Here is a 15,665-nt window from a genome sequence, read left to right as displayed (position 1 = left end):
TATTTAATCTCTGCAAAATAAGGTTCAAAACATTTCTGCTTTTCTTCGAAGTACCTAGAAGACCATCCTGTATATGCCAGAAAAATATTTGAGGCAGACAATGTGTTACTTTGTTTAGGTGCCTTCTGGTAATGCTTAGAAACACGGAAAACATGATTCTTAAAAAATGTTTATGAGATGTGGGCTTGAGAAGACCTCAGTAGAAATTAGTTGTAATAGATGACTTGTAAGCAGGTGAAGTTCCTTAATTTCCTCTAAACAGAGTATCTGAAGCTGATATCATCTATGCCCTTCCCATTCCAGGACTTCATATTTGTCACTACCACAGCTGTCAGTGATGAGACTAAGGACTGTTTTGGGTAGTTCTTGGAAGACAATTTTAGGCAGCAGCTGGGGCATCCCAGCTGTGTGAGGCCCTGTTAGGAGCCATGGACTCTGCTTGCAGTGTAACTTGATTGTCACAGACTCTTCCTTGTCTTCTGATTAAAAATGACCTAGTAGGTGAGTCACCAAGTGACAGAGAACCATGCAAGAATAGTTAGTTAGGCTGCTGGACAGCACTGAGAACTAGTTGTTTGGATTTCCAGCTTAGTATGTGATAGAGCTGAACAAACTAAAACAGAAGCCCTGAAAAGCAAACATTTATCCCCCTAGGTCTGGCCCCAGAGCTGCCATCTCTGGCCCTACACCACAGCTGCTTTTGGGGTTTCCCCAGGAGGTTGAGGTGGCCATGCACACAGACCTGTGCACCCCTTCCAGAGCTGCCATCAGGGATTGCAGTATCCTTTTGACTGTTCTGCTTGGCTCTTTCCTTTCAGATGTGTCTTCTTGGTGGTTGGTTTGCTTTTAAGCAGGAGGAGATCACAGTGGAGCTTTATTGTAGCTTTAGCAAGAGAACAGATGGTGAAAGGGTGAGACCAGCAGAAGGCTGATGGACAGAGCCAGCTATGATGACCTAGTTCAGTCAAAGCTGGTGCTGCTTGGCACTACCTGCCACTCAGGGGGTTGGACTGAGGTAGAAGAGGGAATGGAACAACAGAGCTGCTGTGGTGGAGCAGTTTGAGCCAGTGACTGTCCCTTGGCTTGTTCTTGAATGATTGTTCCTGGATAGTTTGAAATCTCAGTGATAGGACAGATGACGGTGCTTCTCCCTGCTGGGATTGTCTGGAGGGTATAAAATGAATCAATGTGGGTGTAGCTGCCTGCAGTAGGGTTGTCTCGTGGCTTTCTGCACAATATGTGGTCTGGGACATCGTCTGCACACCAAGAGTCTGGGAAGAGTGACTGGTGCTCAGGTTTGCACTGGTGAGGGAAGCAGACTTCACTGTACTGTTACCTGGTGCCATGGCCCAGTCCCAGTCACACCACCCTGTGTGCCAGTCCTGAACTGGAGTGTCATGGAAGAGGACACCTAGGACATCTCTGGGAAACCTTTCTGGGTGGGAAATATTACTTAGCAAAGATTTCTTCTGTTCTGTTAGCAATTGTTCCCTGTCAGAATAGCAAATGAAGCTACCTGGTGGCTGTTGTAGCTGCAGCCTGATAATGTGATATTCCTCTGGCCCTAAGATGTGTTTGGCATTGGCACAAAAAGCAGAGGTGCCACCTTTACTTCTCCTCTCAAGTGCCCTCAAAACCCTGTCATAGTTTTCAACAGGGAAGCCAAGATGAACTCACCTGTCTGCAAATCTTGACATTTCTTGTGCCTTGGTTCCTGATTTACACTTACCCAGTGTTGCACTGTTGAATAAAGCTGGAGAGGCTGGCCAGGTTGCTTACTGTGAGACTGAGGCAAAAGCCTCTTTTCCCCCAGCTGTGGCCAAGTTTTCATCTCTAGGTGCAAACCTGTTAGGAAGGGACATCAATCTGGGAGAAGATGAGACCAGCACCTCACAAGAGATTGTGAAGATTATTCGATTAGGATTAGCCTGGTGATCCAGCAGTGGGGTTTTTTTTGTTTGTTTTTTGTTTTTCAAAAGTAACCCACAACCAAATGCTATATTCTTTTCATCACATTTGAAAAACAAACAAACGAACAAGCACCAACTAAACACCCCCTCCCCCTCAACTTTGTTGTTTTGGTTTTTCCAATCTTGTGATAAATATTTGACATTTTTTAAAGAAAGGTGGTATAAAATCCAAGTTTGTGTTCTTCATATTTTGAAATGAAATTGTCCTTGGTTGTCTTTGGGAGCAAGGGATCTATGTTCTGTTAATATTTTTAAACACTACTGAATTGGGGAGGGTATAAGTGTGGCAGAGAATTTCAGTCACTGGGCAGAGCTGACAGCTTTCCTGCTGCAGTCACTCTCCAAAATGAGAAATGGGCTGTAATTATATAACCACCACTAGTAAATGTTCAGCTGCCTCTTTGGAAGTTTCATCAGCACAACAGCCAGGTACTTTTCAGTCTAGTGCTGCCTTATGGTGGCTGTTGGTTTAAGAGTGAAGTGGCATTATAAAACGTAAAATAGTAGGCTGGTGACAAAATCAAGGAGATAACAGGTGTTTCTATGATTTGTTTTGTTGGCAAAAAATAACAATAAGGAGATTCAGTAATGATGACAATCTCATTTTTCTGTCTTAGTTTCCCCCATTTGATTATTTTCTGACATGCACAAATGAACTTCTCTGTCTTTATATTGTCTCTTAAGGCTTTTGTCTCTAAGGCTGCCAGGCTTTTGAGCACCCCTTAGTGCCGAGGTCCATCACTCCTGCTTCCATAAGTCCTCTGGGCTTCACAGAAGCTTTATGGCCCTTGCACTTGCTGTTTGCTTTAGGCATAAAGGGATATTTGGTCAGTCCCTTTGGGTAGGAGGCAAAATACCCATGCTTTTGAGATGGCAAGAGTCACTGAGAGAATCTGCAGAGACATATGAACAGGAAGTCAGCAAATTTAATTGTCATTTAGCTGTCACATGTTATTGAAGGAGCAAAACTGGACCAAGCATGGTGTAGGTGGAGCTGCTTCAGCACCTCAGCATGTCCAGTAATGTGGTCTGCTAGTGTGCCACTGAACTTTTCAAGGTAAGGTCCTGGCAGGTACCTGTGGTTTGGGAACTGCCATAAAAATAAATGTTTTCCTCCTTATGATGTATGGCAGAAAATTTGGACAAAGTTTTGAGGGGAGTTTTTAGTAGGGATGGTGAGAAGGGCAAAGAGGGCAAAAATAAGCTTGCACATCACAAGGAGTGAGTGACATTTGGAATACCATAGCTAAAAGGAGAGATAGCTCTTTCTTTAGCTGAGTGCTTTACTCCATAGGAATTATAGACAGAGTTTCTGTAAGTATTATTACTGATAAATATTTATACCTTTGCTGTCACATTTTAAAAAGTCTTCTGAACATTAGCAGTGAAAAAATGTAGATAGAAGTGCAAAACAAAAATACTGAAGAGATAAAAAATGCTTGAAGTTTAACTTTTGCTATAACAGGAAAGATAAATGACAACAGTCATAGCTCAGTCATCTGTCAATAGTTATTTTTTAGCAGAAGATATTTTATAAAGCCATTCTTTGCTTTGAGCAGATAGAGCAGCAAAATGAATGTGACATCTCAAAGACTTTGAATAAATCATTTATTACAGAGTTTCACAGCTCTAACTTTCTTTTCTTTTATTTTCAGATTTTAGAAATTATAATATTCTGCATTCTCCTCTATTTTTACAAAAGAAGGGCTGTGAAACACATCATGGTTTTGTTAATGATGGTAGCTCTACTGGGTAAGAACATATTATTCACTTTAATGTTCCTGTCTGTTACTTGAGAATTCCTTGTCACTCCATCTCTCTCGACAGTTTAGATTAGATTAGCTAAAGCAGTGTGCTGAAGGAGAATCACTGAAACATTTCACAAGATTTTTACTGGGGTCTCTTTTTGAGAAGAAAAGCTGATTATTAAACATAGTTTCTATGCTTATTACTGGGACTGTTTCTTTATACAGATACACTCAATATGCTATGTGCAATGGTATTCTGAAACTTGTTTTAAATAACGCTTCAGGTTTAGATCTTGGGAAAGTAGACTATTCAAAACTTTGTTTTGGCGATCAGGCTGTGAAATTCAATTCTCTAAACCAGAGTGGCTGAAGAACTTCTAAGCACTCTGTAAACAAATGCAGTTATATGCTATGACTGCACAACAACTTTTAATTATCTATGACTATTTGCCTATGCAACATTTCATATTTTATCACCTTTCCTGAAGGAGAACAAGAACTCAGTGAGCCAGTGAAGTTAATTTTCTATCACTGTCACCACAATCAACAACGAGGGAAATACAGGAGATCATTTTATCAGCATCTTTCAATAAAATTAAACTTGAATCAGTTTTGAGAAATGTCAGGCATTCATCTCTAAAGCTCCTGTGTATACTTGCAGGGTTATATCAAGAATTTTCATCACCTATGTGACAAATTCTCCTGTCCTTGTAATTTCTCCATGAAATCCTCATGGGACATAAGTCTGGTTGAAGTGAAAGGTGTCATTGAAGCCATAGGTTATTTGTGCTCTGAGTTCAGTGGGTGCATATATCAGTCTGCAAAGATTTGCATTTCTAATGGAGATGACCATGAGGTTTTGATAAAATAGAATTTCACTAAAGTTTGCCAGGTACAAAATTTGTATTTAACTGAATGTAAAAATCCTCACAGATTTATTAACTCCCTTCCTTCAGATCCCTAAGTGGTTTCTTACTCAGCTGAAAAGCTTAGACTTTCAGAACAACTTTTTGGAGACTGTCTTCCCATGTAGGTTTCCCGTGCTAGGAGCATTATGGTCTGTAGCTCTGCAGAGGCACTGAAAGATTTCCACGCTCCCTGCATGAGGCAGAGATGGAAGAGCCCCCAGAGCCTTAGGTCTGACTGCTCTTGGTTAGAAGTGTGAGTGTGGCTATCCCCCAGCTCCTAGCACAGAGCCTTGGAGCTTTGGCAAAGCTCATCTGAGCTGCTCTGCAGCTTCCAACCTGGCCATGGGGAGTGTGAAGCATTGTGCACTCCTGAGCAAAGGTCCAGCCTCCTTCTGCATGACTGGAGCCTGAAGATTTCCAGGTGTGCTCCTGCACATCACTGCTGCCATTGTGGATGAACCCACCATGGTGCTGCCCCGAGCAAGCCTTGGACACCTGGGCAGTCTGTCTGTACCTGGCCAGTCCGTCTGTACCTGGGCAGTCAGTCTGTACCTGGGCAGTCTGGACCTGGGCAGTCAGTCTGTACCTGGCCAGTCTGTCTGTACCTGGCCAGTCTGTCTGTACCTGGCCAGTCAGTCTGTACCTGGGCAGTCTGTCTGTACCTGGGCAGTCTGGACCTGGGCAGTCAGTCTGTACCTGGGCATTGGTCTGTACTGGGGCAGTCAGTCTGTACCTGGGCAGTCAGTCTGTACCTGAGCATTGGTCTGTACCTGGGCATTGGTCTGTACACCCCTGCTAACTCTGCCTTGCATCCTGCCAGCACTGCCGCTGTGAAAGGGACACATGGAGCTGCTGAACAGGGCTGCAATCCTGTGCCCTGGGCAGGCACTAACTGCAGTCTGGTGGTCTTAACCCAATCAACCAAAAATACATCTTCAGCTGGTGGCTGCTGAGGTTTTTTGTGAGCTTATGGTACCTAAGGAAAAAATGTGTTGTTATTTCTGCTCTGTTAAAAAAGACACAAACAAATCCTGGTTCACGGGACCTTCTGAAATACTGACATTTCCCTTGAGCGTGAAACTCAGAACTGCATCTGACTCTGGTTCCTGCAGCTGTCCTGGAGCCTGGCAGTCCCCACAAACCTACACTTAGAGCACTCTGGCTGGTCTCTGACCTCTGCTGAGTGAAGTGATGGAGGGGCTGAAAACTTGTGCATTACTTGCTCCCAGCTCTGTGACACAGGCGCTGCCTTGCAAAACCCTGCCTGCTGAAAGCTTGGCTGCTCATGGAAGGTGATATAGTCCTGGTGGAATGTTCATACAGATGTAAATTAAATGTAGAAAGGTTTCTTTACAGAGAGGGCAGCCTTGTGTGTCACTGGATATGCAAGCTACTTCCACCATCAAGAAAATACAGAGGTGATCACAAAATCTGATAGAGTTTTGGTTAGTACAACTCTGCACATTCATTTGGTGGAAATCATCTTACCTCATGTATATTCTCAGTTATCATAAGTTTGGGGGAAACATTTCAGATTGTAATGGGATTTTAGAGGTTTCTGCCCTAACAGCTGGGAAGTGACATCATTTGTCACACTAGCTTTGAGGGAAGGTCTTTCTGACAGAGAAAACAACTCCTAGATTTGAAACTTGTTTTGGAGTTACTTTAGTGGAAAATATAATTTCATTTCTCAAGGATACAAACCAACCAACCAACCAACCAAACCCCCTGGTGCTTTTATTTCTGTCTTGTTAAAATTATAAGGCATGAAAAATGCCCCTTCATCAGAAAAAAAAAAACCAAAACAATCTTTACTCTTAGCAGGACAATTCAAAATACAGTAAATTCACGAATACAAGCCGCACGGAGTATAAACCGCATATCTGTTGTGTTGGCAACATTGATGTCTTTGTCAATAAATAAGCCGCACCCGGAATATTAGCCGCACTTTAGTTCGCCGCGAACTTTCACAAAGTCGTCATTTAGTAACACAATCGCGGGATCGCCGGGGCTTACTGGCTTACTGCCGACCTCGGAAACATTGTTTCCAAGTGAAAAAAGACACACCCTTTATTTACAAGCCGAAAAAGACAGGAACAATAGTGTGGTCATTTTGCGAGCATTCCCAATGGATCCGCGTTGCCTTTAAACAGCCGCTCAGCCGCACGGGCAGGCAGCTGAGCTCCGAGCGGAGCCACATCTCCGTGCTGGCACAGGAGCGGCCGTTGTAGCCCTCGCGGCCCGCGGGGGGAGCGGCCGTTGTAGCCCTCTCCCTGCGAGCCGAGTGGCCGTTCTACCCCTCTCCCTGCGGGGAGAGAGGCTCCCCCAGCCCTCTCCCTGTGAGCCCAGCCAGCCCCGTAGCCGCACAAGACTGAAAACACTTTAAAAAGTACAGAGAAATATCACACACTTTTATCGAACTGCCGAGGTAACTCACCCCGATAACAACCCCTGCCCCTCAGTAACGCCGCCATCCACAGGCAGGCAATAAGCTGTTCTCTGATTGGTTCATCGTCGGAACAACGGGAAACCATGGATTTCGGACTGTTTTGGCTCGGGACTGGACCAGCATGATACTAGGTAAGGGCAGATATCACATTTTTGTCCATAGATTAGCCGCACCGGAATATTGGCCGCATTTCCGGGTTTCTACCAAAATTTTAGTCTTCTTGCTGCGGCTTGTATTTGTGAAATTACTGTACTCATTTTTACCTCTAAGCGTTCTTTTGAAATAATAACTTCCCCTTGTTAGAGCCCAGATCTCAGTTTTATGTGGATGTCTTGTTGGGGCTTGAGTGTATTTTTGATTTTGGATGCATTTGCAGCACTGCAGGCCAGTGTTTGACCTCTGCTCAGTTTTACAGCTGTGTTTGTTAAAGCACTTCACCTGTTTCCTTTACAGAGAAAGAAGTGAAGTGCTGGGTGGAAAGGTTGTCATGAAAACAGTGAATTTCATGGTGATGAACAGGATCATCATGGGATGTATGCAACTCTTAAACTCCCCCTGAACTTTTGGGCTTTCTAGAAGAAAAATGCCTGCAATCAAACCCTCAGACCTGCATTCCTTCTTCTTTCCCCTCCTTTTCTCCCAACCTTTTGCACAGTGCAGGTCTCCTTGCCAATGTGAATGTTACAGGAGGATGAATCAGACCACTGAAATCCAACACTCCTCAGCTCTGCACGAGGGTGGAACTGGATCTCAGCTGGGGGGATGGTTCTCCTGACAATTAATTACCTTTCTTCAAAGGTCATCTCTGCAGCCTGGCTCTTGAAATTTTTAGAGTTTTTTGAATTTGTTACATTTTATTTACAGTAATCACAGATTTCTTGGGTTAGGTTCCACAAACCAAGAGCTCCAAAAGGAAATTTAAAGTAACTCTTACCTCAACTCTCAGCCCCTCTTCTAAAAAATTTGTCTTGCAAAACCTCTCTGAACTGACAACATGTATTAAAACGATTGCCTGCTGTCTGAAATTTGTTTGTGGTGATGCAGTGATAGTGGTTAAATGGATTGACAACACACTACTGAAATACTCTTTCTGTGGGATAAATCCAGTAAATGGTCTCAAAAGCCTGGCCCTTGAAATGAAGTGCAACCCTGTGTTGTTTGTCTGCTCTTCATGTATATATAACACATAGGGAGAGTTTGGGGCTTTGGGATGTGATCCCAGAAGTCAGCTTTGTCCAGCTCCTGTTTCAGAAGAGAAATCCTGAGGGTGATGAGTTATTTGAGGCTGCCAGTGTCACATGCAGGCTGCTATAAAGAGGCATCCTAACTGCTTTGAACAGATAACCAGACCTCTCAGATGTCTCCTGAATACTGTAACATGGGCTCCAAATTAGCTGAATAAAGTTGTGTGTGGAAGATGTGGAGGCTGTTGTACCACCTTCAACTGGGAGTCCAGAGTGCTAAAAAGACTTTAAGGCAAAACACAGAGCATACTTGGATCAAAGGCCACAGAGCTTAGACAGTAGCTTAGCAAGCATTTATAAAATCATACACTTGTTTTAGGTGCCCAAGTCCTTTCTTAGTCTTGTCTTAAGTGATCAGGCCTGTGGCTCTGACCTGGATCCTTGTTCTCCCTCACTGATGTGCTGAAGTCACTGCTAATCTGAGTCCTTTCCCTTTCAGCATCACTGACTGTCATTGCTGTTAAGGCTGTATCCAGCATGATAGCACTTTCTGTGAACGGGAAAATGCAGCTAACTTACTCCGTTTTCTATATCATGAGTGTTTTAATGGCAATTTCTTGTGCTTTCCAAATCAAGTAAGTAAGATTCTACTTACCTAATAACCTTCATACATGTTTTATCTGACAGTTTTATTTGGTACTGATAGTGATTCCTGATACAAGTTGCATTTTAAGGCAACAAATTCTGGCAGAGCCTTGACAGATGCATAAATTTCCTCCAGCTGGTTTATTGCTTATTTAAACTTTATTTCTTAGTTTATCATTGATTGTTATGGACACTACCTCCTCTCATTATCACCTTCAACAAGGTCTTCCCAAATTTGCCTAGTTTTGGCACAGGTCTTAACACACTAAGTGAAATTTATAATTTTGTCATTTGGGGGTTACTTTTAGAAATCTTTATTGTTGAGTAATCAAATTGCCGTGTTTACCCTCATTATTCATATCTGTTACCCAGCTTTATGGCCCCAGTCAAGCTGAAGCTGGGTTTATCCCAGCTTTCTCCCATCCTCTGTTGAATCTGCAGTGTTGCATTTTGCTGTCCTGTATAACTGCACCTTTCAAGTTTCCCCTGCAGGCCTCTGGTGTGAGAAGGGATTGGTTTATGCTGCCTTTGCAGATTGCTGGAGGTGGCAGCATGGTAAAATATGTTTTGCAGCTGAACAGAGTCTGTTCCCTTTCTGCCTGTCCCTCTGCTTCTGGTGCTGATAGCAGCCTTCAGTAATCTCATCTAGACTGCTCCAGTGTGAGCCTGAGTAGTTACTTGCATGATTATTTTCCGGTAGAAAAGCCAACCCAGCTTTTTCATGGCAGAACATACCATTCCCATGTGGAATCAGAAAGTCCATGCATTATTATGCACTGACTCTCCATGGCTGAATCAGGAACTCCCCTGTAACAGATTATAAAGTGATTTACATCCAGCTTGTCTTCGCTGGGAGAACAGCTCCAGGCATTGACAAGAGGAAATAAGAGCTTGGTAAATAAGAAGCTGCTGAATTAACCTCTCCAACTTCTAATTTTTTTCTTTGTTTCTTTTGCTGGCCAAAATTAAAGCAGAAGTGAAATGTGCCCATTTCATTCCCTAGGCTCAGTGTCCCTTTCTGTCTACTCTTCTGGATGCATTTTCTAACAGGGACAGTGCTGTCAGTCCAGATTTTTCATTTTATTTGTTTTCTCTCTTATTTTATTTGACTGTCATTCATTAGCTGAGAACAGCCTGTGCTGCAACAATCTCTTGGATCCAACGCTGGGCCTTGCTATCACTGTTTTAGTCCCTGTGACCAAGTTTGTTGCAAATGGGAGAAAATAATGAGGTGTTTTCAATGACTTCAAAATCCTGACTATCCTGTGGATATGTAGGATTTCTTTATTTTTAAAGCACCATGGAGACTGTTCAACAGTTGCTAAAATAACCACGCAATTATTTTAATGGCTAAAACAGATCCAAGCTTGGATTTTTACTGTGCACATATATTGCACCAGTGAAATGTTCAAGTGTGGTTCTTTTTACAGGCTTGAATGTACTCTGCAGACTCCTGATTTTTCTCTCTGAATTGACCATTCACATAACGGAGTATCTACAGGTGCATCCACAATGTCAGCTAATGATTCATCACTCTATGGGTGAATGTTGATAGCTGTGGTCTCTGTACAGTGGATTAATTGCTTTGCCTTTTTGCAGATTGTGCAGGCTGCTCCACAGCCAGTGTCTCATTCCTGCAGGTCTGTGTGCAGTGTATGCTCCTGTGGTCCTGCACACTCTAGCTCATGATTCTGGTGAGAGTTCACGTTACCTTTTTGAAGAGCAGGGCAGAGAGTTTCCAACCCAAGGAGCACAAGCTTGAAGCACCTTCCTGGACTTTCCCCACAGGACAGAGTGGTGTGATTGCAGGGAGTAACATACAAATAAGTGTTTCAGGCAAGGTGGATTGAGCCGCAGCAGCACTGTAGACTTCAGCAAAATGAAACAGTTTCTATGAGAACTCACATATTCATGTCCATGATGCCACCATACCCTTACAAAACCTGTTTGAATTAGAGTGACTTATCCCTGGCTGCTTGCAGGCAGCACTGCTTCCAAGAACCAATGCAGATCATAAGCAATAATACCGTAGCATTCCTCCCTTATCTATGGCAGACAAAGTTTTCCAGCAATGCTTCAAAAATATGTTCATTGAGAGCCTATGGCCAGAAGAATCCATGCCAACCTTCTTGCTTTCACCTATTCATTTGTACTCTGCAGAGTCAAAATGAGAAATTAAATTCAATATGTGTGTGCTGTCCAGGGCTACTTGCTCTTGTGGTAAGAAATGGTCACACTTACTGTTAAACTGACAAGAAGTGGCTTAACCTGACTTAAAGTGCAAGGCATGAGATGCAATAATGCTTTTCTTGCAGGTTCTTGAATCAAGCAATGCATCTGTATGAAGCAAGAGCAGTTGTCCCCATTAATTTTGTGTTCTTCACCACCAGTGCCATAATTTCAGGTTTGTTTCTGACCTTCTTCCTTTACAGAAAGGTTTTTTAAACGTCCGATTTTCAAGAACAGGAACCATGTGAATAGGAACTCAAACCAGACATATTTATCTTCACAGAAAGAAATTTTCCTAAGTCATAGGTGTTTAAGTTCTAAAAAATAAATGAGTTTGCAACTTTTGAAACAAAATAAATGGCAGGGTGTTAGAACTAGATCATCTTTAAGGTCCATCCCAATGCAAATCATTCTAGAATTCTATAAAAATAATCAAATTAGAACTAGATCATCTTTAAGGTCCATCCCAACACAAATCATTCTATAATTCCATAAAAATAATCAAATTCTAACCTTTCCAAAATAGATATGTGTGATATACTGTACCTTCCTGGCTTACTAGAAGTACCTGCATTTATCCTACCCTCATATTGACATCCAGTAAATGTATTTACCATGTGCACACCAGTCTCTCCCTAGTCAAACTGGTAGAGTAATTTTAACAGCCTGGCAAACTACTCAAATGACAACCAGCTGTGCTTCATAGTAGTTAGTGTATATTCCATTTCAGAAGGTGGAATTCTGGGTTAAGTGAAGGAAATAAAATGACTACAAAAACTTTTTAAGCATTTAACATTTTATTCTGGGTGAGAACTTTGAACTCAGCATTGTTAAAGAGGGACTGCAAATCTTGGAAATGGTGTGCAGCATAAGAACATGAGCTGGGAGGACGACTAAGATGCTGTATCAGCAATGAGCCAAAATGATCATGTTGTTAGAACATTTATGACTCATTTTAACACACGCTGGGGGCTTTCCTGTCATTGCTGTGCAGGAGTTTCTCATGCAGAGCTGCCATTAATGAGAAGGGGAGTTAGCTTCACGCACAGATTGCCTCAACACCTGTGTTAGAAGAGACCTACACTTTGTGACCGAGAGGAAACTCGTGCCAAAAGGGGGTTGTGTTCCTGTGGCCATATGGGGAATTTGGCCTGGTGCCTCCTTAAAAGATCAAGTACCTATTCAGGAATGGCTTAATAGCTTTGAGAGTGGATACATGTGCATTTGCACCAGGTTAGTTAAACCAGTGTAGAGCTTAGAAGAACAACCTCTGCTGAAACTTGCTGGGGTGCTCGTAGAAAGTTCCTTGTCTCATGATTCCTCCATCCCCAGTTACAGCCTCTGAAGACACAGTCACACTTCAGCTGCCCTGGGTCCCACTCTGGTGTTTCTAAGCAGAGCTACACTCATCAGTGGTTTAAAGCTAATATACTTGGCTGTTAATAGGGGCAGCTGAGATCCAGATACACATCTGGTTCTGTCACCTCCACTACAGAGGTGCTAATTCCTGGAAGAGGGGTGACCAGAAAGAGCTAGTGATCCCTTCAGCCAGAAAGATTTGGCAAACTTGGCCACTGGAGCCCTTCACTTGGTGTAAACATCAGGGACACAGTTATTGAAAATCTGTTCCCAATTGGAGTTAAGATGTCCACATGGTCTGCTGGAGTAGTTTAACGAAGTCCATGAAGAACCTCCTAGCTGTGTTGGTATGTCTCTGCTTGTGAATAAGACCTCGAGTTTGACCTGCACAGAAATTGTTGCTGACAGTGCAAGAGATACGTGCATTTGTGCAATTACTAACCCAGCACATGTTCCAACCTGATTGACTAAATCTTCTCCAGTCCTATGCAGTATCTTGAGAAAGCCTAGATTATGGAATATAGGACATAAAGTGAACACATCGCAATGTGTATTAATACCTTATTTGGGATTTTTTTTTTTGCTCTACTCAAGCATGACACTTCTCCTGACCCTCCCAGCTGTAATTCATATCACTTGGAAGCCAGTCAAGATCTGCAATTCTTGTTTCTGTCACATTCCAGGGGTCATATTTTATCGGGAATTCCAAAGTGCAGCTTTTCTGAGCGTGTTCATGTTTCTCTTTGGGTAAGTGTATCAGCCTCAAATCTGCACTAAGGTTTGTATTGAAACAGCATTGCCTTGTGGAATCTCTTCTTTTCTCAGTAAGAAGAAACCCACTTTGTTATTAAAGTATTATGGAATAGCCATTACAGTAGGATAAAAAAAACATTAAAGGAAAGATTGATGTCTGTGCTTTGGGAGTTTGGAGGCCTGGTTTTGAATCCAAATATGTAAAAATGTGAGACACTTGTGAACTACTAATCTCATGATGGAATGAAAAACCAGCATCATGTGTTCCTCCAGCAGGAAGGAGAAGTCACTGCTCTCCCCCAAATATCAAATTATAGGGGTGCTTTTACAGCTGTGAGGCATCTCCTCCCATGTTACCTTCCACTGGTGTGTCTGGCTGGTTTTTTCTGCCCCTAGGCATGGGTAATTATATGAGCTGCTTGCCCACAAGGCAGTACTGTATTAACTCTCCCCAGTCTGCCTGTGTCAAGAAAGACACAGCATGCCTGTGGAAGAATTCAGAGCATGCTAAATAACCTTTTGAAGAATTCCCTAGGTGTTGTGAGAGCAAAAACCTTCTGCTGGCTATCAGCACCACAACAACTTTTGGGAGAGGTAATAATTATAATAATGGGCACGAAATGTTTAAAAGATCCCCTAGAACTGCTGGATGTGTCTTGCCACAGTGCTATCAAATAAATGGGGCTGATAGCTTCAGACATCTTCATCTTCTGCAGCTGGGCTGGAGTAGGTGCACACAGCCCCTATCTTGTCTGACTGCTGGAAAAGAGACAAAAAAATGGAGATGAGCAACCATGTATTTGGCAGATAGGAACTAGGGGTTGTGTGTCCAACACACAGTGGATAGAAGATGTGTCCAGCCATAGCAGTTTTTCATTGCTCCTGGCTTACAGCCTGCCCCTGAGACACACAATCAAATGAGAAAAACAACAGAGATGTCGATTGTCCGCAGCTAGACTGAGTTGTTAATGAAATTGCACGTGCTAGAATGCTAGCTTGGATGCTTTGTGAAGATTTGCTCAGGGGTTTAGATGTTGAGGTCTCACACTCACAGGCATCTGATTAGGTATATATTGCTGGAAGTGTAATTTTGGCTGTTGAGCCTTTGGAACTGATAATACAGCTTCAGGAGGCAAAAACTAGACTGAAAGAAACCCAAAATAAATTTATAGAGCTGCCAGGAAGAAGTGTTTCTTTATAAACTCAGCAGCTTGGGTTTGGAAGCCTTGAAAAAGAAATATGGAAAGAAATTCTCATCTCAGATGCAGTGAACTGTTTCTAATGATACTGTGCCACTGTTATTTTGCAGGTGTCTCCTATCTTTCCTTGGTGTGATTATAATTGCAAGAAATAAAAAAGAGGAGCATTTACAAATTCCTTTTATTGACTGTGGACATATTCCTGGTAAGTAGGGCTTTTTTCCTGTCTCTCTTTAAATGAGGGATCAGATAATGGGATGACCTAGGAGAATTGAGTCACAAAAGTGCTCTAGTCACATTTAATAAATATACTGTTCCCTTAATTTCTATTCCTGTTCCCAACAGACTTTTCAAGGAATTTTTCAGGGTTTTTCCAAGCTATTGTTACAACCAGTCAAATGAAAACAATGATTACTGGAGCAAAGAATGTTTAAATGATGGATTGGTGGGGAATTTGTTTTATTAAAATTCTTCATGGAGTTGTTGTTTTTTCCTTCTCTCATCACATTTCCTTAGGACAAAAACTGACAGGCAAAATACAACCAGATTCTCACAGTTCATGCTATGGCACACTGAATAAGGAAGATGACTCAGTGAAAAGGCAAGGCTGAAAGAAGAAAGCACTTTACATGCCAAGTAACAGGAGGAACACCACTGGAACAAGGATCAGTAGCACCTTTTTATTGAACATACTGAAGTATACATGGAAATCCTGTATGTAGATGAGTCATGGTATTATTTAATCCTAATTAATTTATCCCATGATTGTACCAAATGTGTTTTAAAGGTAAAGGAAGCCTTAACAAAAAACAAACAACCATTAATGAAATTGAGTATTCTCCTAGTATCATTGCCTCTTGAGGACATTTTTAGAGTTCTAATTGCTTTTAAATGCAATGCGCACAGAACAGGATTATATAAATTCCCCTTTGGAACTCCTCAGATCTGTATAAAAGTTTAAAGACAAAGGTGAGAAATTAGAATTTTCATAAGTAATTTCAAAGTTTTCTGCTATATATATAATCCTTTTAAATATTTTCCTTCCTGTTCAGGAGTCAAAACTATGAGCATATATGCAGTAGACATTAATAGGTACACAAAAATATTTTTGTATTGTTTGTAGAAGATCAATCCAGATTATCTCCTACCACCAGATTAATTCTTTTATCTTCCAAGGAAATCAGTACTTGTGTGAGGAGTGAGAAGATAGTATTTCCCATA

General features: G+C 42.1%; 1 protein-coding gene across 1 annotated transcript in view; it reads left to right on the top strand.

Moving 5' to 3' along the window:
• The window catches only part of NIPAL2 (NIPA like domain containing 2), a 52,036-nt gene extending 36,928 nt beyond the window's left edge, over positions 1-15,108 (top strand). The window contains exons 6-11 of the mRNA XM_033074538.1: positions 3,626-3,722; positions 8,759-8,894; positions 11,220-11,308; positions 13,176-13,239; positions 14,555-14,649; positions 14,961-15,108. Of these exons, the coding sequence (XP_032930429.1) occupies positions 3,626-3,722; positions 8,759-8,894; positions 11,220-11,308; positions 13,176-13,239; positions 14,555-14,649; positions 14,961-15,055 (576 nt within the window). The 3' untranslated portion in view covers positions 15,056-15,108. The remainder of the gene's footprint in view (positions 1-3,625; positions 3,723-8,758; positions 8,895-11,219; positions 11,309-13,175; positions 13,240-14,554; positions 14,650-14,960) is intronic.
• The last annotated feature ends 557 nt before the right edge of the window (positions 15,109-15,665 follow it).

Source organism: Catharus ustulatus, chromosome 1 (genome assembly GCF_009819885.2).
Source record: "Catharus ustulatus isolate bCatUst1 chromosome 1, bCatUst1.pri.v2, whole genome shotgun sequence".
Lineage (NCBI taxonomy): Eukaryota > Metazoa > Chordata > Aves > Passeriformes > Turdidae > Catharus > Catharus ustulatus.
The sequence above is the reverse complement of the archived record's forward strand: the minus strand, read 5'-3'. Positions and strand labels throughout refer to the sequence as shown.